At 41.5% G+C, this 19,590-nt stretch overlaps 1 protein-coding gene across 13 annotated transcripts in view; it reads right to left on the bottom strand.

The window, feature by feature from the left end:
• The window catches only part of tpd52l2b (tpd52 like 2b), a 19,703-nt gene extending 1,224 nt beyond the window's left edge, over positions 1–18,479 (bottom strand). The window contains exons 1-10 of one of the 13 annotated variants that reach the window (XM_035643856.2): positions 18,249–18,479; positions 14,807–14,970; positions 14,323–14,471; positions 13,120–13,179; positions 8,363–8,410; positions 6,192–6,293; positions 3,586–3,612; positions 2,824–2,868; positions 2,523–2,571; positions 1–2,167 (exon numbers count right to left, since the gene is read on the bottom strand). The exon at positions 1–2,167 is cut by the window's left edge and continues 1,224 nt beyond it. In XM_035643856.2, the coding sequence (XP_035499749.2) occupies positions 2,081–2,167; positions 2,523–2,571; positions 2,824–2,868; positions 3,586–3,612; positions 6,192–6,293; positions 8,363–8,410; positions 13,120–13,179; positions 14,323–14,471; positions 14,807–14,970; positions 18,249–18,267 (750 nt within the window). In that variant the 5' untranslated portion in view covers positions 18,268–18,479 and the 3' untranslated portion in view covers positions 1–2,080. The remainder of the gene's footprint in view (positions 2,168–2,522; positions 2,572–2,823; positions 2,869–3,585; positions 3,613–6,191; positions 6,294–8,362; positions 8,411–13,119; positions 13,180–14,322; positions 14,472–14,806; positions 14,971–18,248) is intronic. The other 12 variants (XM_035643857.2, XM_035643858.2, XM_035643859.2 and 9 more) reach the window with 12 other exon arrangements.
• Between the last annotated feature and the right edge of the window lie 1,111 nt (positions 18,480–19,590).

The raw sequence follows: 19,590 nt of genomic DNA, 5'->3' as shown, positions 1-19,590 counted from the left end.
TTTTACCGTCACCGCCTGAGGCCATGACGTCGTCTGTGAGAGCTGCTGTCGTATCAGTGTGTGTGAGTGTGGGGAGGCGGTGCAGGTGAACAATGATGTGTTGCAGAGTGTGTGTGTGTGTGTGTGTGTGTGTGGCACGCACCATCAGGACATTTAGTAGCATTTAGTGTGTTAACAGGAGTGCATGTGTGCATTGAGGGGTTGTATGCAAAGCTTCTGCTATGGCAGCAAGTTTTTTTTTTATGACACATTTTGTGGCCCGTGGGGACTCCAAATGTCTTCATGCTAACTCCCCTTCCTTCAATCGAACCAGTCTGTACAACTAGAAAAACTAGAACAAAACAAAAAGTATCTCCCCCCCCCCCCCCACAAGCTAAAGTATGATAACAGGGGAACCATTTAAAGTGAGTAAGGCCGATAGAAAAGCGTCGACATTCACCAGGTAGTTAGTGCGCACAGCTAAGCGTCGTCTCAAGTCGAGTTCTGTGTCAACAGCAGGAAAGGGAACAGCAGTCGAACCACCAGGGAGAGAGGAAAGAGACAGTTTTGAAAACACCTATAATCCTTGAGAAGTGGTCGGGTTTAGTTTGACTCGTCGACACGCCACATCTGAAATCAAACGCACCTCCAGTCAGTCAAATGACACCAGTCAAATGTTCCTTCTCGCCCCGGTCGGATCGGTCCTGTGCCCAGACGGGTACAAACTGCAGCAGCTCATTAATGAGTCAGTTTCACAAACACGGAAGCTTTTTTCTTTCTTTTTTTTAGACTTAAAAGCAGGAAAAACTCCAGACAGATTGTAACTCAAGTCTGTGAAACTGAGACATTTTTGAAGTTTGTTCAGCCCCCTGCTTTTTCTTTTCAAACCTCCCAACCTGATGACTACCATTCGGCAGCATCGGTGACAATAGATTTATTCATATATATTTATACATATTGATAAAAGTTATGTAAAAACATTATGCAAAGCAGTGTAAAATAGTTTATAATACAAAATGGTTTAAGTTTTTTTCTTCTTCCTGTTTTTAAATCCTGGGGGGTTTATAGGGATGTTACACGAGACCTCGGTCGTCTTTGTATGGTAGCTATGGTACAACTGAGATGAGATATGCACATGCATGTAGCAGTAGTAGGTCTAAGATGGTTGCTGCCCCCCCCACGCCCACCCCCAGTAATTCCACTGACCTCTAACCTGCAAGTGTCGCCTGCGTTCACACCACTGGCAACAGCAGAGCTGTGAAGCAAAGTGGAGACACGTTGGGTCAAAGGTGGGGGGTAATGTGGAGACACCAGCAGGTGCTCACAGAGTGAACGCATGATATAAGGAGATGATAGTTAGTCAGAAACAAAGGCGACAGAAACTGTAGGATTAAGTAGCAAATAAAGTGTCTTGCTTATGCCCACAAAACCCTCCTCCCCCCTCCGTCTGCAGATTTCCTGGTTCCTAAATAGAAAAGAAAAAAAGATACACTGGCAGGGTAAATATCTGATGCTTCGCCAAGGCCAGTTTACACACAATTGTGATACAGTCTATTAATTTGCACTTGATCAAATGATCCCAGTGGACTCACAACACAAGTTGTAAAGTTAAGTTTAAGAACTTGACATTTAATCGCTTCTCCATCGCTTTTTGTTTTTTTTGCCTTTTCTTTAGCCACGTGATTTACTGACATTACAACAACCTGTTTTTAAAAAAAGGCATCTGAGGAGTGCAGGAGCTTTAGCTTTCGACTTATTTGGACAAACAAAGTAGTGAAGATCTAACTATGGAGGAAGTGGCGATGTGACAAAAGGCAGAGTCTGTAAATCATTCAGGTTTAGAGATCGACAAAACATTCTGTTCCACAGCGAAGCAGAGTAGTGGAGGCCGTAGGACCTGCGACGGTGGGACCGGCGGGGGAAAGGTCGTCTCACGAGTACTTCACATCCGCCTCACAGCGTTTACAGAACTTGGTGGTGGAGGTGAACCGGTGAGGTGGAGGGTCAAAGGTCAGGGCTGACTGTGGTGTGAGGTGATAACGGTACAGTCTCAGGTCGTGAAGGAAGGTGGCAGCGAGGAGGATTTGGAGGCGGAGTGTGTTCAGAAAGGCGGGTTCTCCTGAGTGGGGGTGGTGTCAGTGGGGGAGCCGACGGCCTCCCCGTTCCCCTTGGGGCCGACAACCTTATACTGCAGAGGAGGGAGAGTGTTATTGATTGAAAGCATCATTACACAGAGTCATTACAGCTTCTGTTTCCTGTTGATCTTCACAGTCAAGATAAAAACACTTGGACTAAAGTTGAAATCCTCGTCTCAGTTATTTGTGATTTGTTTTCACGTAGATGGAAACAAGGAAAAATAATGTTCAAGCTTTAATTCTCACCTTCTGACACTTTATGGACTAAATTGGTCAATCAATAAGAAAATAATTGTTGAATTTATCAATAATAAAAATGAATATCTGACCTGACTGGAGGAAAATATCTGATAAACTTGTGATCAATACATTCCTACTGTTGAAAACAAACCGGCCGTGTCTGCTCACCTTCAGGTTCCCCATCTTATCTTCAAATGACTTGAAGGTTGCAGAGTTCCTACAGAGCAGAGACACAAAGTTACACACAATTCAAAAACACTTACACACACACACGAAAATGACAACATATTTCATCCACTCACTATTTATTAAACCTTAATTCAGCATTCATGAAAAGATCTCACAGTGCAGACATATATTCATCAACAACATAAAATCATCAGCAGGTAAAGGTACAGTGTGTGTGTATGTGTGTGTGTATTAAACTGAAGCAGAAGTGTGTAATGAGCAGGTCAGTGTGTTACTTTACCTCATGGCGGGCATACTTATCGAGTGGCGAATGGAATAGTTGCTACTTTGTAAGCGTTAAAGAGGAGACAGAAAAGTGCAAGTGTTATAAAGCAAGCAGTGACGCACACACACACACGAGCACGCACACACGTATATAAGTCAAGTTAAACTAAATCATGACTGAAGTTTTTTTTTCAACTCTTAAACAGTAATATAATTTGTTGCCACAATCTTAAAAACAAAGGAAGAGGGTATTTTCTTTAACCCTCACAAACCCACATAGATGAAGAAACACCTGGACATAGTTTTATATTTTTACAAAAAATTCTGAGCCTATTCTTTCAGTCAGTATCAAGTGTTATACATCATATGATCAAATGGAACCTCCTCTTTCTTTCTGCTGCACTGTGAAGTCAACAACATGAAATTAACTTAGTGTGAGCAGACAATATTTGTCATAAATCGACGCTGGTTGAGGTTCGTTGTCATTCAAGTTGCCTCAATCAATCAATCGATTGTATGTTACTTAATGTTTTGTTGTACATGTGCTTACGTTACATTGCTTTTTGAGGGTTAAAGAAGAAACTAAACATTTATGTGCTGGGAGAATAAAACAGAGGGTCGACAGGTTTTCTTTCCAAAAACACAAAAAGTAAATGGATATTTGGGAAATAAGCAGAATCTAAACTATCAATAGCAAAAATGGCAGAGCTTAACCTCCACGAGTCACTGATGTTTATGTTCCTGTGTCACATGACTGTGACAGGACGGTTAGTCTTACCTAAAGGAATTAGAGAAAGGTAGAGCTCTGCAGGTGAAACCAAGCCAGCAATTGAAAACAAAGAGGAGAGAGAGTGTGAGCCAAGCGCAGCAGCATTAGAATAAACAAACAAATAAACAAACAAAAAAATCAAACCACAACAGGCGATTAGGACGACAGCCCAGGAGACACAGCAGCGTTTTCAGCAGCGAAATCAGGAACAAAGAGGGAAGCATGAGATTTAGATTCAGACCACCGAGCAGGGATGTGTTCGCTGTTACGCAGCCGGATTTGTGTTTTCATATCTTCACACTAGTGAGACGGTGTTTCACTGTTATATGAAACAACAACATTTGCTTTTGAGTCTGACCGATACAGCGGTGGGACGATATGAGCCTTTCTAGACAAATCGATATTGGTGTTTGTTTGACAGTTTTAGGAAAAGCTGAATTTCTCTCCTTATTTAGGTAAATCAAGTCATCCCAGGTCTATACAGCGTTTCTTTCAAACAAAAAAAACTCCCACTCATGATCTAAATTTTGTCTGAATAAAGTGAAAAGATTGCTAATCGCTCGCATGTGCGATTATGGGCACGTGTAATGCTTTTCTTTTGATACACAGGATTTAACATCACAAGCACAACTACAAATCTATCAGCGAGCAAAACAGGGACAAGAATTAAAACCATGTGATGTGCAGGGATGGACATGAAGAGGAAACCAGGGCAAACCTGCTGAAATGTCATTTTAGTTGATTATATGAGAAGCCAACAAACAGTTACACACACACGTCCACAAACCTTTTCTCTCTCTCTCTCTCTCTCTCTCTCGCTCGCTCGCTCGCTCGCTCGCACGCACGCACGCACGCACGCACGCACGCACGCACGCACGCACGCACGCACGCACGCACGCACGCACGCACGCACGCACGCACGCACGCACACACACACACACACACACACACACACACACACACACACACACACACACACACACACACACACACACACACACACACACACACACACACACACACACACACACACACACACACACACACACACACACACACACACACACACACACACACACACACACACACACACACACACACACACTTGCATGAAGAGCTAATATTAATGTGTCTTAATGGAAACATGAAGATAATTAGAGACGAGTGTGTGAGTCAACACGACAACGTCAGAGATGAGGTTAGTGGTTCAGGCATTTTCACTGAGTTAATTTGTTGATCTACATCGACAGTAAATGTTTCATCTCTTAAACCACAATCGCACCCAATGGAAATGTTGCTTTGTCAATTTAAGTTAGTGACCATTAGAAGCTTGCTGCTCTGATCTTTTCTGAGGTCATTAAAGCAACATCAACATGCAACACATTGAGTGTGATTTCAGGTTAAGAAATTATCTACATGAGGTCTTCACGGGTCCAAACTGTTCCTAGTTAAACCACGTCCAAATTATATTGAGTCTAATGCTGTTGGTTATGGTCCTGTTCCATTACTGTGGGTCCATGTGTCAATATGTCTGCTCACATACAGCATCATCACTACTGGGCTTTAGAAAAAGAAAACAGGATAAGAAGTGGGAACTTTCCTTTCGGTTTGTGTCTTTATAAATTTTATCTCCATGGAACTTTTTGGACTTGTGAAGTGCTCTAGTCTACATGACAGGGTTGGTTCAATTGTTCCAACACTAAGTGAACTGAATTTTGGAGTAACTGGCTTCAGGTGCTTTACTTTGAACTCATCCTGAACCACAGGACCTTCATTTTACTGACACCTTTGAAAGATGTATGTTTCTAAAGGAGAACCAATTCATAGATTTACTTTGTATTGATGGAAAACAAATTTAATCATGTTGAACCACTCCAAGAGTTTAGGAAAATGACTTTTCGGACTTAAAGGATGTTAAATAAATATGTAACTGTAACATTGGGGTTGTTAAAGTCTCTTCTACAGTTTCTCTACTTCACTAGTTAAGGTTAGGAGACAGATTGGGTATGAGAAGCGGCTACAGAAGAAATGAGCAGTGGACAGTATTGAAGCAACCAGCTGTTCCGCTGGATTTAAAGTTAAAATTAGGAAGTTCACAGTGCAAGCGAATTAGTATCCTGTTTGTAAACCATCCTCTCCCTAAGGTAGAGCAGCATGCAATAAATGATATTACCTGCATTAATGGTGTCTATGTGGAGTTTTTTTCTTCAAATTAATAGTTAATATTTACAATTTTTGTTGGGAATTTGTCTCCAGTGACCCTCAAGGGACAAGTGATATGGGTAATGGATGTATCATTTATCATCAAATCTTTTGTGTAACTGTGGATGTGGCAGACTGATGAGAAATCTGGTTTCTACCCAGGTTTCTGAAAAAGGTGGACATGATGTTTACCTCAGTGAACACATTGATGGGATTCTACAAATGCCTGAATGTAGCAGAGATTCTACCTCCAGTTGTTTAATGCGTCACCAAAGGGTGAGTTGTGCCAGTTTTAATTTAGATCTGCATCGATATCCCAGTTGGGGATTATTATCTTTGAACACTGTCCACTTGCTGATTAATTCTTGAAGCCTAGCCAGAGTGTCGGCCATTTTGGCTCTGCCTCAACGTACCTCATGTCACCCAGCCTCCTGGTGATGGCCGTGCTCACTGTGGTGAGAGCTGCACTAGTTTTCTGTCCCGCCTGGGAAAGAGTCTCCTGAGTCTTCTTGTATCTGTAGAGAGAAGAGCGAAAGAAGGGGAGGGAGGGAGAGGGAAAGAGGTGGGAGCAGGAGAATGGAAAGAGAACAATGGAAAAAGGAAGAGGGGAGGACAGACGGTTGGAGAGGAATGAAAAGATGTGGGACAACAGGGGAAAATATTGGAGGAAAAGGACAGGACGGGGGGGCAGGGAGACAGAGGAAGGGAGGAGGATTAATGAAAATGGATGGAGTGAAAGAATGAAGAAAAACAAAGTAGATGGATGGGGAGGGGGAGGTACAGGAGAATAAAGAAGACAGAGTGGTACATTAGAACAAACCATCCGACCACAGCAAACACAAAGACAAAACTAACAGTGATTTGAGTTACTGCTCCATCATCACACAGTCAAATCAGCACAATATTCACCAACCCAGAGATTAGTATTCACACAGAAGTACATCCACATATTACAGATATATAGATCACAGGAAGTAGGTTCTAAAATGCTGGTGTGCCAAATATATATATCCTTCAACATCCAGTTTTCTTTTTAAATGTGCCACCATTTGTTTGATGAAACATTATTTTACAAACCAACAGTAATATGATTCAGGATGATGATGATATTAAAATGTACTGTGTCTAAGAACGTTTCTCTTCTGAAACACCCCTGAGTGAAGAGGCACAGAAGAAAATCTCAGTATTAATGTCAGATATGATTCAGCAGGTCCCACTGCAGCCGAAGGCTTCGGATGGTTAATGGTGTTTATCTCAGTGAGATGGAAGAGAAAAGCATGATGGGGGGGGGGGGGGGGGGGGTACCAAACTGATCGTTTAGTATCACAGTAGAAACAACTATCACCATGTTTTTAAATGATTATATTACTAATCAATATATAGCCTCTTTTTCTGAAATCTCCCTTTGACTGTGTCTCTTAACACTTTTCTCAACACTCACTGCAAGTAACAACAACTACAACTGCTGAACAAACAAGTCTCACAAGTCTTTATGCTAAGCTAGGCTAACTACCTCCCCAAGTCCACGTTCATACTTAATGCACAGCGATAACATATTTCCTGAAATGTTAAACCATTTTTTTTCCCAGGACAGCGGACGACTGTAAAGTTGCTATGTTAATGTCAACGTGGATTCACCCAGACAGCGGGTGTGGTCACAACGGACGCACGGACGCATGCACGCACGCACGCACGCACGCACGCACGCGCAGAGTCTGAGCAGCAGATGGTTCACAGAGGCTGAGATAAGCTGGTGTGGCCCAGATGAGCTCTGTCCAAAAACATGACTATACACTTTATTGCTGATCTAGACTATTAATCTATATATGAACCATAGATTGTTTCTTCCTTCCTTTAAAAAAAATTCATAATGTTTTTCCTGTTTTTGTTTTGTTTCTTTTATTAGTAGAATAACAATTTCCTCGTCCTGCATTGGTGGCAGACAAACACTATCAAATAGCTGCTTTCCACTTTGATTTTGAATGTAAAATTACAACTAATCAGTGAAAATGACAAACTGTTGAAAAAAGAAAAAAACCCATTACATTTTGATACAGATCAAGGAATTCTTTTAATTACTTTCTTTAATATTGCGACAGAGCGTTTTGACATTTTAATTGGCTCCCAGGGTATAATTCACTGATCTTGATGGAAAACATCAGGCATATTTAAGAGACCGATATCAATGAGTGTGTGTGCAATTTTGTGCAGCTTGATTGAATTTAAGTAGACTGTTGGGCCTTGGCGGCGATATGTGCCATTTTAGTTTGTAATGCATCTGTCAGCTGTCACTTATTTTCTTCTCTTTAAAGCCAAAGCATTAAGTTAACTTGTCTTTAAAATCATGTTTAGATGTTACAAAACATGAAGGACAATAATCTTTTTTGAATTATGCCCGTAGCACAACTAAAAACAAGATCCTCACATTACGGCTGCAAAAGGAAAACAGAAGAAAACGAGGGTAAAAGCCTGGACAGTGAAAAAAGAACAAACAAGAGAACAACTCCCCAAAAGCACAGTGAAAGAAACCTTATCTCATCTACAAAAAAAAACAAGAACACAAAAGAGAAAGGGGTCAACTCACGCTTCAGACTGGGTAATGTCATCCAAAGTGGCTGAGGCAGACAGATATCTGAAGACACAACAGCAGGATCATGACACAGGGGAGAAACACACACTCACAATACAGTACAGTAGAGATCACTCGAGTAACACTTCCTACAGATTGAGCATGCAGTCGGATTTCAAAGGGTTTTGACAACAGAAAAACAACAGAATGTAAAATCATAGAGCACATGGTTGCCTAATCAAACAAAACTGTTCTCCACTGTGCACAGCTGACGAAGGCTGCTATGGAAGGGAGGGGATCACACACTGTTTTTTAGAAAGTGTGTAAGAAAAACAAACAAGTCTGAAGGATGAAACAACAGTTTACACCACCGGCCAAGATGACAAAAAATCCACCGGCCAAACATATTTTTTTTACCAGCCAAAATAATGTATGGCCATTTAGTGTCACATATTAAACAATAAGGTTTTATGGCCAGAGCAACATTTGATTACTTTTACTGTAATGCACTGAAGGAAACGCAGCCGAGTGGCCACGTATATAATATTATGATAGCAATGATGAGATAGGGATTAAAATCACTTTTACATTATGTCAAATGTAAAGCTACATTTTAAGTAAGACCTGCTTTTTCTGACTAACTTTGTTTATTTTATAGGAAATGGATAGTAACTATCTCAACAGCAGCATGTAGCTGATAACAGGTATGGATTACCCTGCAGGAATGTAAGTGTTTAGCTAATGGTGTTTCTACATCAGTGAGATATAATACTGTTCAACTCTACAGGAGTAGATTTGAACTCTCAAACACCAGGTTAATACATCAAACAGCACGATTAGCAACAACGCAAGTTTTAACACACACCATGCTGCCTGTACTGTGTCTAGGAAAACAGAGGAAGTGTGTCTGTGTTGACTGCTCTGTGAAACAATGGTCGAGCCGATAAGGACCCATGACACAACACAACAACAAAGAAGTAACTTTCCTCTGGTGGAGGCCAAAACACACCTGATCTGTTCATGACAGACGAGGTCCAAAATTTACTTTTTGAACCACCAGCTGAAGATGGCTGGAAAAAATCCACCGGCCAAATATTTTTTTTTTACCAGACAAAATACGGCTTCTATTCTTATAAGAAGATATCAAACTGAAGAGTTACTCCGTCACATAACAGAATGTTAAAGTTCAACTCTCAGACATGTGGCAGTTGAGAGAATTCCAGACACATGTTGGTTGGCGTTAAAATAAAAAGTTTGAAACAACAAATTAACCCAGATCAGCTCATTACTATCAAAATTGCTCCATAATCAGCGTCCACCGTGGTAAGATATTTGTGTAGTAAAAATATGTATATTTGTTTTTTGATGCTTCATTGTAGGTATCAAGAACGAAAGAAGTGATGGACAAAAAACCCACATCGATTCCTGCTTGGCACTTCAGATGTGAAATATTGAAAATAACAGACGACCTCTCAGATAGCAGGTCCATTAGCGTTGCATTCATTGATTTTCCAAGTGCTAAAGACACAGGAGATGGCTCCCCTTTCTAGACGTCTCTGCTCCAGACAAGGCCGGTCTCTGTAGCCTGATTTCTATCAGCACAAAGCTGCTTTACTGTACAACACAGTGACTACAATAACACACACGCTCAGTCACAGTACACCGTGTGTCTGTACAGCACTTCACTGTCTGACTGTTGTGTTTGTTCCACAGCAGAAATACACAACCATTTGAGCAGAAACAGGGTTTTTATCTCGTTTACATTTGGAAGTTTGTGTGTCGTTGCTTTTCTTCGTCTCCAACTCTGTAGTGGCTTCGTCCGAGAAAGATCCAGTAAAATTTGTCACATTCTGAGGGAACTAAACTGTTTGGTGAAATTTCTCATATACTTTGGCAAAAAGAAATGCGGTTTGATTTTCACTGTCATACTAATAGAGCAAACTAAACAGAACAAAAAATTGTGTTCAATAGCTGTGATTGACTCAATTGTCCCACTCAGAGTAAATGTGCATCCGATGTATTCATAATTCATAACCCATTTATGTCTTTGGATATCACGTGTCATGTGACTAAGCGAAATACCGTCTACTTCGCTTCCCCTTCCTACCTCCCTCCCTCCCTCCCTCCCTCCATCCATCTCGCTCTCACATTCCTTTCCTCTCCTCCCACTTGTTCCTGCAGCAAGTCTGAGCCGCCCGTCTGGTCGCCAGGCACGATCAGGTCACCCGTGTGTGTTTGTGTGTATGTGTGTGTGTGTGTGTGTGAGATACAAGCAGCACACAACTTCCTGTATTGTGCCTGGCATTGTGTCTGTGTGTATGTACATCTAAACCAAGAATAATGTTCGTGCTTGCTTCTATACTTTTATGTTTATTCTCAAAATCCACGAGTCTATTTTTTAATTTTCTACTTTTTTCAGCACTGCCTCCGAAGACTTCCTCTTTTCATCTAGTGACTTTTCATTTAACTGCAGTGTGTACACACTCTTCATGTCAAATAGTTAAGTTATCTGATATTTCCGCCACCGGCAGTGAACATGCAGGTAACTGGTAAACCTGTGTTTGAGTTTATTGCTTTTCCTGCCAGATGTGTGCAGGATGCGGCCAAGTGTGGCGTCGAATTCAACTTTTTGATTCGGAAACAAAATCGTGACACACGCTAGTGGATGTGCGAAATTACCTACAATTATTCTGGCTGTGTGGGTGAACGCATGGGTGGAAACTAGGACTGATAGTGTGAGAAATGTGTGAGCATGTACGTATGTCTATATCTGTCATGCATGTAAAAAAAATACTACTAACCAGTGCACCTGCTGCTGTTGGTGAAGACGTGCGTGTGTGTGTGTGTGTGTAAAAGTCAAGGACAGCTTCAGTGGCGTCACCCTGTCAGGTTAGCCTAAACTCTCTGAGTGAGCTTGCCAATCCAGTTCATTTCAGAGAAGCCACATGGAAAATTCCATCAGCTTCAGACCTCACAGCAGCAACGTCTGGTGGAAACAGGCAGAAAACTCCCTGAGTCAGGTTTTTATATCCATAGCTTCTTGTAAATTCTTCCAACTGCATAACAAAACCATGTTAAAATGGACCGATGGTCGAGTTTAAACTGCCTCAGTTGTGACCTACAAATTTGCATAATCACACCCAAAGCTTTCCACTAATATGATCACATGATCAAACAAACCTATGGCTCGCACCATGAGTTGCACTCTCTATATCTACAATCCTCAACAAAATGGTGGTTCAGTTCAGTTTTCAACCAACATCTGCACGTTAAGTTTATTCTGCAACGTATCATTGGCATAGGTGAGCAGGAGGGTTTTACATGTCTCAACAGCCCATTGTTTCATAATCTGCCCTCAAACATGGCTAATTACCAATGTGTGCAAGTCACTGCCTCTCTTACTGGCCAGATCCATCAGTCACCACTCAGCTAGGAAACTTTACGTAATGTGCAAACATTAACAATGTGGCTTAATGGAGTGAGATGAGCCAAGTAACCATTGGGTGTCAGATTATAACACAATAAAGCCTTACATTTAAGTTCTACTGCTTAACCTCAGATATAAATCCCTTTTTTAATGCAAAAATCTTAACAAAGTTTTCATTTGCAGCTTGACTACTGGTAATAAAAGATTGATTCAGAAAGGAAGCAGAAAATGGAAGAAGAGAAGACAACTGACCTAAGGGAGAGGAAGTAAAGAACAGATGGATGATACATATTGGCCGAACTGACCCTTGTCAGACTTCGTCCATGCTACTACTATATTGTCGTTTTAAAGCAGCGTTTTGTGACTATTCATGTACACTGATCATGTGTGTTGGTGTAAACAGGAAGCAGATTTTCTACTCTTTAGCTGGTTGCTTCGTTACAGGAAATACTACCTTCTACTAAGTAAGAGCAGGAGTTTCTTTTCTCGGACCGATGACAATGTGGAACTGTGAGTGTGTTTAACGAGTCTTAAGTGATAAGAACCAATCAGAAAGCGAATGTGGGTGACTACGTTAGAGTTTCCAAACGTCTCCATACTACAATGCAGCTCTGGAGTTTACAAACTAATACGGGGCCAGCAGCATATCCAAAATTCTCCATTTTAGGCCTAACCTCCCAAAACTAGGAGGTTGTGTGGACGGCAGACATAAACGTAGCAACAGTGATGTGTTTTCAAATTAAAAACGTAAAAGGTGAGTTGCAGACCACAGTGGACAAACAGATTCAGGTGAGTCAGTAATGTATGTTAGATATGTAACTCAGGCAGCAGTGGTTAGTACTGAGACGCAGATCAAATCCCACTTAAGTTCTGATCCAGAATAAATCCCAGTAGCTCCCGCGGAACAGAAAAAGCTCAACAGGGTCAAAGACACTTTCTGACAAACTAAGAAACCTTTCATCTAACAAAATGTACCTTATACATTACTACAGTGATGGCAATCACTGTTAAACTGAGATAATTTTGGTTTCACTCAAGTTCTGCATTATGAAGATCAACCACATCGGGGAAGGAAAACTTAACCTTCTCCAAATGGATCTTCAGATTAAGGCACACATATCTAATGCGTTCCTTTACTGCAGCTCATTCAACGTGGGCAAAAATGAATAAAACGCGCTGCAGATTAACATCCTCTTGCCAGACACAAAGTTAAACACAGCCTGTTGAAATGTTTAGTGATCTCAAATATGGTTAGAAGGCGAGACCAGAGTCAGAGATCGTGAGACAGCAAACACTGCAGAGGCCCGGACATCGGCGGCGAGCAGCAAACAGTGCGAGGACTCACAGATCTGAACGGGTAACTCTGTCATTCCACTCGCCCAGTTTCTCAGAGGTTCTCACATAGCTAGAAACAGAGACACGAGGGTGTTACACTTCAGAGGTTCCACACGACTCGGAGCAGGTTGACTCAGCGGAGAACGGTTAGATAATCTTCTATCACATTACAACTGTGGTCTGAATAGGGAAAATAATTGTGTGTTTGTCATCAGAAAACACTTTTTCCTATTTCTCTCATTGGTTAGGGGCAAAATGCAAACTGGATTCATGTGCACATTCACCAAAGTCACACTTTGAGGAACATCAGGTGTTCCCTGTGCCAAGAGTTAGCAAATAATATTCTTATATCTGAATGCCTCTACTTAGAAGTTAGCCTCGGTTCAACCAGACAAAATATGTTTCCGTTGTTATTTTTTCTATTTGTCTTCTAAAAAAAAATTTCAGCTCCACTAACAGGTAAAACTAGAACACCTCAACATTGTCACCAAAATAAAACAACACTTAGATTTTAAGCATTTTTCAAATACAGCTTTGAGAAGTTTTCATTTCACTCCAGTGGCTACAGCCATTTTCACACGCAAGCACTAATTCTACATCATCCAGAAACACTGTGTTGGTCAATCGGATACTTGCCAGGGAACATTCCTATAAATACTTTGTACTTTATATCTAATTCTATAAAATGGCTGCTGCCTTGATAGATTTTCAGAGTTACAAATCCACCATCACAATACTACAAACCACAGAGCCGTTATTTGTCAAGACTTCATTCACATGAATGTATTATCTTTAATGGGACTTCATAGGAAGCATTTCTTCTACTTACTGATTCTTAACCGAAGCAACATGTGCAAACTGTCACGGCTCACTGTTCATTCAACAAAGAGCTGTTGTCGGTCTACACAGAGTCATGAGCGCTGCTTCACCAGCCAACTCAAGTAACCAAGGACCAAATGTTTGTTTAGCGTACTAGTAAATACCAATTTGATAAAGTTCCAGCTTTTCAAAAAGGGAACATCAATTGAAAGAGACAGTGAGAAACAATCTAAGCCAGAAACTGCATGATATCTGCTCTCTGTGTGAGGAAATGTTCAAAACCAAACCTTGTTGGTGGTGAATATTTAAACTCTTTTGACCACTGAAGGACAAGGGGGAAAAAAAAATCTCTCCATGAACAACATATCATCATAAGCGTGTGATGAATACATACGCGTTGGAGGTCTGGACATCTTGCCAGCCCTTGCTGATGTTCTGCTTGAGTTCATTGAGCGGGCTGAGGCCAAGCTTCCTCTTCAGCTCCGCGGCGTGTCTCTCTTTGGCCGACAACACCTGACGCAGAGTGTTGATCTCCTCCTCCACCTGACACACAACAGACCCACGAGAAATAGTTCAGTCTGGAGTTTCCTCTTCACACCTTGCACTCTTGTAAAACGTTCGCTCTTTTCTTTACAAGATTCCCTAAAGTGGGAAGATGTTTATGTTCCCCAAAGAAATGCACAGACCCCCTCTATCGCTCATCAGAGTAGCCTCGTGTAAATGGAAGGTCATGTGATACGCGTTTTAAGGTGTGTTGGTATGGACGGGGATTATAACTGATACAGAGCTGAAATACAAGTGTAGGCGTAGAAAACATATTCGTATTGATGTGGCCTTAAATGTTAACACCTGGTGATTCTGGGACACCTGGTTCTTACCTTGGTGAGCTCAATATGGAGCTCTTCAGCCTCTTCCTCCGTCAGGCCAGGCGGTAGAGGGTTCCCCACCGCCGAGTTTCCCACCGCTCCCTCGACCGGCACGTCGGACAGGCTGTCTGAGTGATCCACGACGAGGCCCTTGTTAGGAGAGTTCAGGTTGATGTCTGGGATGACGGCAGAGAGGGAGAGAGAGAGAGGTAGGGGAAGGGGAGGAGTGCGGGGTGGAGAATAGGGGATATTAGTGGCAGAGTGAAATGGAACAGAAGGATAAAGGAACACACATTTACCGTAGATCAGTTGAAGCGTTAAAAGCAGAGAGAGAGTCGTTTACTCTGATGATCACTCTCAGAATCTATTTCAGTGACACAGACAGATGCCGAGGCCAAGAAAAGGCGAGTGAGGCGAGCAGGAGACACCCGACAGGAAGAAGAAGCAACAATTAGCGGAGCGGAGAGTAACTCCCAGAGTGCAATTCCCCTGCCTACGATCCAGGGATGGAAATTGATGAAACTTTATTGATACTAACTACACTCCAACCTATATGGATTTTGGGGGCGGATACTGATATAGTTCCCTGTGAATAATCACAACTTTCGGGAACACTGGCATAAACTAGACCAGAAATGTTGAATACAAAGAGGATGAAGGTATTTTTAAAAAATCAAACAAAAACACAGATAGATACATTTTTTGTAAATTCCAATTTATCCAGAGATGTTTCACAACATGAAAATTTACCACTGTCATCATTTCTACAACAATGACCACATCTTGCGTCATTCGCGTGAGGACACCAGCATACTTTTGGCAGTTACAGGAGCTTGGAACAGTCAGCGCTGGCATAAAGGACAACAGAAGAAGAAAAGAAAAGCCACTGCCTGAAAGGTAGAATTAGACCTGATGCAGTTACTCTTTATTCATAATGCAAATTATTATGAAAGCGAAACTCACGCCTCACAAACACATCATCTTCCACGCCAGCTAACGGGCAATGTGGAGCAGAATTAATCCACTTTCCTTCAAACCATTTTATATGAAAATCTCAGCATTTCAAGCATCGGAGAAGATCTGAACGCAACAGTGGGTTCAACACAATTCCCAGACAGCAAAAGACACAACAGTCAGCAGCAGGAGAAAAATAAATGCGTTCGCAAAAGACCAGGATTATGATCATCTGCAGGCAGCGCCGGTGACACAGTCTGTTTGTGTCTCAGCAATAACATCCGTATTCAGGCTGCCAATAGATAGGACGCCTCCACCCTCAAGGTATATTGATTCAGTCGAGAATGAGTCAGACCGGCCCACAAAAATAACAGCAGACAACGGGGCTCAAAAAAAGGAAACAGAAATAACCAAAAACTTTGGTCTCAGATATTATTTAGTTGGTTTCCTACACTTCCCAGAATGCCTCCTGAAAACGAATTACATGTTGTATCATCTGACATCTTAGCCAGTCGTCTAACCAGTCTGCCAACACGGAGGCGTGCATGCTACAGCGGCCACACCCCTAACCTAAAAACCCGAGGTGGCGGTTGCATTGCATTCTGGTCCATTTTCATGCTCAAGCACAGGAAAACAAAATGATTTACACCACAAACAACAGCGTGGACCCAGAAAAACACCTGCTAATATTATTATTATTGTAGGATGAAGTTTATACTTTAACAAATACCGACAGCGGTGTCATGTGATAATGAATGAGACAGGACAAGTCCCATGGCTCAGCCAAAGATCCTCTCACCAGGTTTAACAGCATCGTTTAAGAAACAACAGCAGCAGCAGAACGTATTTGAGACAGACTTGCCCTAGTTCGCTCCAGTTTGTCAAACTTCTTGACAGACAGACGGAGGCAAACTTAATCACTTCATACAACCCAAGCACAGAAAGCCTGATACAACATGACATATCTATCGTGGCCGCTCAGAATTACAGACTACAGGATCCGGCCCTCTGCTGCCGTGATGCTCTGGAGACATCTCAGCTAAAACTAACGTGATCTTGTAAAATAGTTCTGCCTTTGTGAAGTTTATAATGTCTGATTTTTGGGTAGTTGTTTTGGAGAAGTGCTGATGCACACTGTCATTTTGGAGGCTGCAGTCTGTGTTGTTGTATTGCGTCTCGACTCTCGTGATTGTGTCTCAAATAGATCTGGACAATATGATGATGCATATTGTGAGGTGATAGAAATGCGGCCGACTACTGTTAGTCGGTAAAGTGATAAAGTGCCACTGTTTGGACTGATATCTCTGGTTGTATTAGACAATGGTGGATTAATGCACATTAATGAACGTGACAGCTGTATGACAGTATTCTGCTGAAACACAACAGTCAAACAACTGTTCCTGGTCTCTCTCGCTCTCTGCTGATCGCCCACACTGAGTCTGGTTCTGGTGTAGGTTTCTTTTCCTCCTGTAAAAGGGAATTTTTCTCTCCACTGTCGCAAAGTGCTTGTTCATTGTGGGAACTGTTGGGTTTCTCTCTCCACAGTCTATGTCCATTCTTAAAGTCTACAATCTAAAGTGCCTCGAGATATGAATGTCGTGATTTTGCGCAATACAAATACAACAGGATTGTCACAGTTGGAAGTATCGGATCAACACGATTTTATTCTGCTATATGAACATGTTCATATTTTCTTCAAATTCTCTACATCACGATCACCGTGTGTCCTCAGAGCAGAATAATATACAACAACACATGTTGAGATGAAAGATCTAAAGCAATGTACCCACAACTAGTCCAGCAGCTCCTTTTCTCTCAGCTTATTGTTTTCATTAAAGTGCCTGTTTCAAAATATCTCAAAACAAACGACAGTCGATTTGACAAAAACAAGGTACACGAGGTCAGACATGATATGATGCTTATTGGAATCGAAGCTCTTGCAACGCAGTTAGCGGAAACAGTGACAAAGCAGCATGCTAGCGTGTCAGCAACACGACTGACATCAGCAGTCAAGATATAATCATGTGATTAAGATTGACTGGATTTACAAATGTGCCTTCAGGTGAATTGCGATGCGAGGGCACGCCACCAAAACAAACCGCTGAACACTTGCTAATATGATTCTTACTTTTGTTCACGAGAACCTAAAATCAGATTGTTGGTAATTGACAGGAAGGTGGTGACGGTCTGACACTCGCTCAGCTGGAATCACCGTCACATGAAATGAAAGCATGTTGGGAAGTTGCTAACATTAGTAACACGATCCTCTCCTCTCCTCTCCTCTCGCTGCTGCTGTCATTTACCAGCGGGCCCGTCCTGTGCTCACGACCGCACAGTGAAATGTGACTTATCATCACCGTCAAGCAGAACACAAGTCACCGCGATGGACAAAACCATGGAGCGGCAGTCTGGTAGAAAGGCAGATTCAAGGATCGCAGCTGTTCGCGCATTTGAAAACACTAAGCTAGGCTACACGCGCTAAGCTAACAGCCAGCGTTACCTTGACTCGCGGGGTCCATGGCGTCGATTTGACAGAGCGGGAATTTCCTTTCTTCGGATTCAAAAAGTTCAACCCGACCGGTGTAAAGTTTGACTGACACACGAGACCAGTGTGTTTTCCACTTAAAATGAATCTTCCTGGGTTTTGTTGGTGACTGCTGCGGCTCCCACTCAGAGAAAGTCGTCGACGGGAACCAGTCGGAAGCCAGAACAGCCCAACAGCCAGCGAGGCACATCCGGCAGCGGAGTTTCAAAATAAAGGCTCTTCCTGATCACCGTCATCAGCATCGTCATCATCGGAGGGCATCATGGTTTTTTTAATCTTTCATCACAACTGTACTATCAAATATTCAATTTTGTCATTGGAAAAAAAATTCGCATCCACAATAACAGATGGACAGACTCCAAACCAAGTTTTGGATTTGTTTTTTGAATTTGTCTTTTTATCAAGAATTACATCAACATGCACCATGTGAGGACAAGAGGATTTAAGATCACTAACTAATTCTGTGTTTGCCAAATTCTTATGGAGCAATGATACTTTTGAGTAACTTATGATGAGTTTGAGTTTGTGTATTTTTTTTTTTCATTTAAAAAAAAAAAAATTCTCTTGATCTCCCAAAAAACTTTGTATATGTAACCATGGCACAAATCATTTTTGTATGTATATCTTGTCACTGTTGGCTCGATGAGTTATCAAGTAAAAATAAATAAATAGATAAATAAAAATTGATGATGATGTTTTATAAATACTTTTTCTGTCTCCATATACTTCTACTTGTACAAATGTATACTTACATTGCGCAAAGTGAGAGAACATAAATTCTTTTTTTCCCTTTTTCTGAGAAAAAATAAAATAAAACCGTCAACAAATCAAAAAGGCCTCTGTTGTGTTTTGTTTTTTTTCTTTTATTTTGAAGGCGTGTTCTCTGCTCACAGATAATTATTTTCCGGCGTGCTGAATTGACGTCACAGAGACAGGTGTCGTGGTTTGTAGGATATTCATAGAAGTGGAACTGCTTGAATTTTTTGAATAAACCTGTTAACCCCCTGCCAGGGGAAAGAGTTTTTGTTGGGCCCAAACTGACCCCCATATCATTATGCCTGTAGTCTCCCAGACACTCTACGATGAGGCTCAAAAGTTGGTCAATTGATCAACTGATCTTCCATTTTGATTCTTGATTAATAATTTGCTGTAAAATTTACAGAAACATGCATTTTCCTACTCAATTCTTCAGTTTCTAAATGTATTTTCTGATAGTAAACAGAATCTCTTTGGGATTTAGATTGTTGGTCAGTCAAAACAAGGCACTTGAAGTTGTCACCTTGGACTGTATTTGTTT

Source organism: Scophthalmus maximus, chromosome 3 (genome assembly GCF_022379125.1).
Source record: "Scophthalmus maximus strain ysfricsl-2021 chromosome 3, ASM2237912v1, whole genome shotgun sequence".
NCBI lineage: Eukaryota > Metazoa > Chordata > Actinopteri > Pleuronectiformes > Scophthalmidae > Scophthalmus > Scophthalmus maximus.
This window is presented reverse-complemented; position numbering and strand designations above follow the sequence as displayed.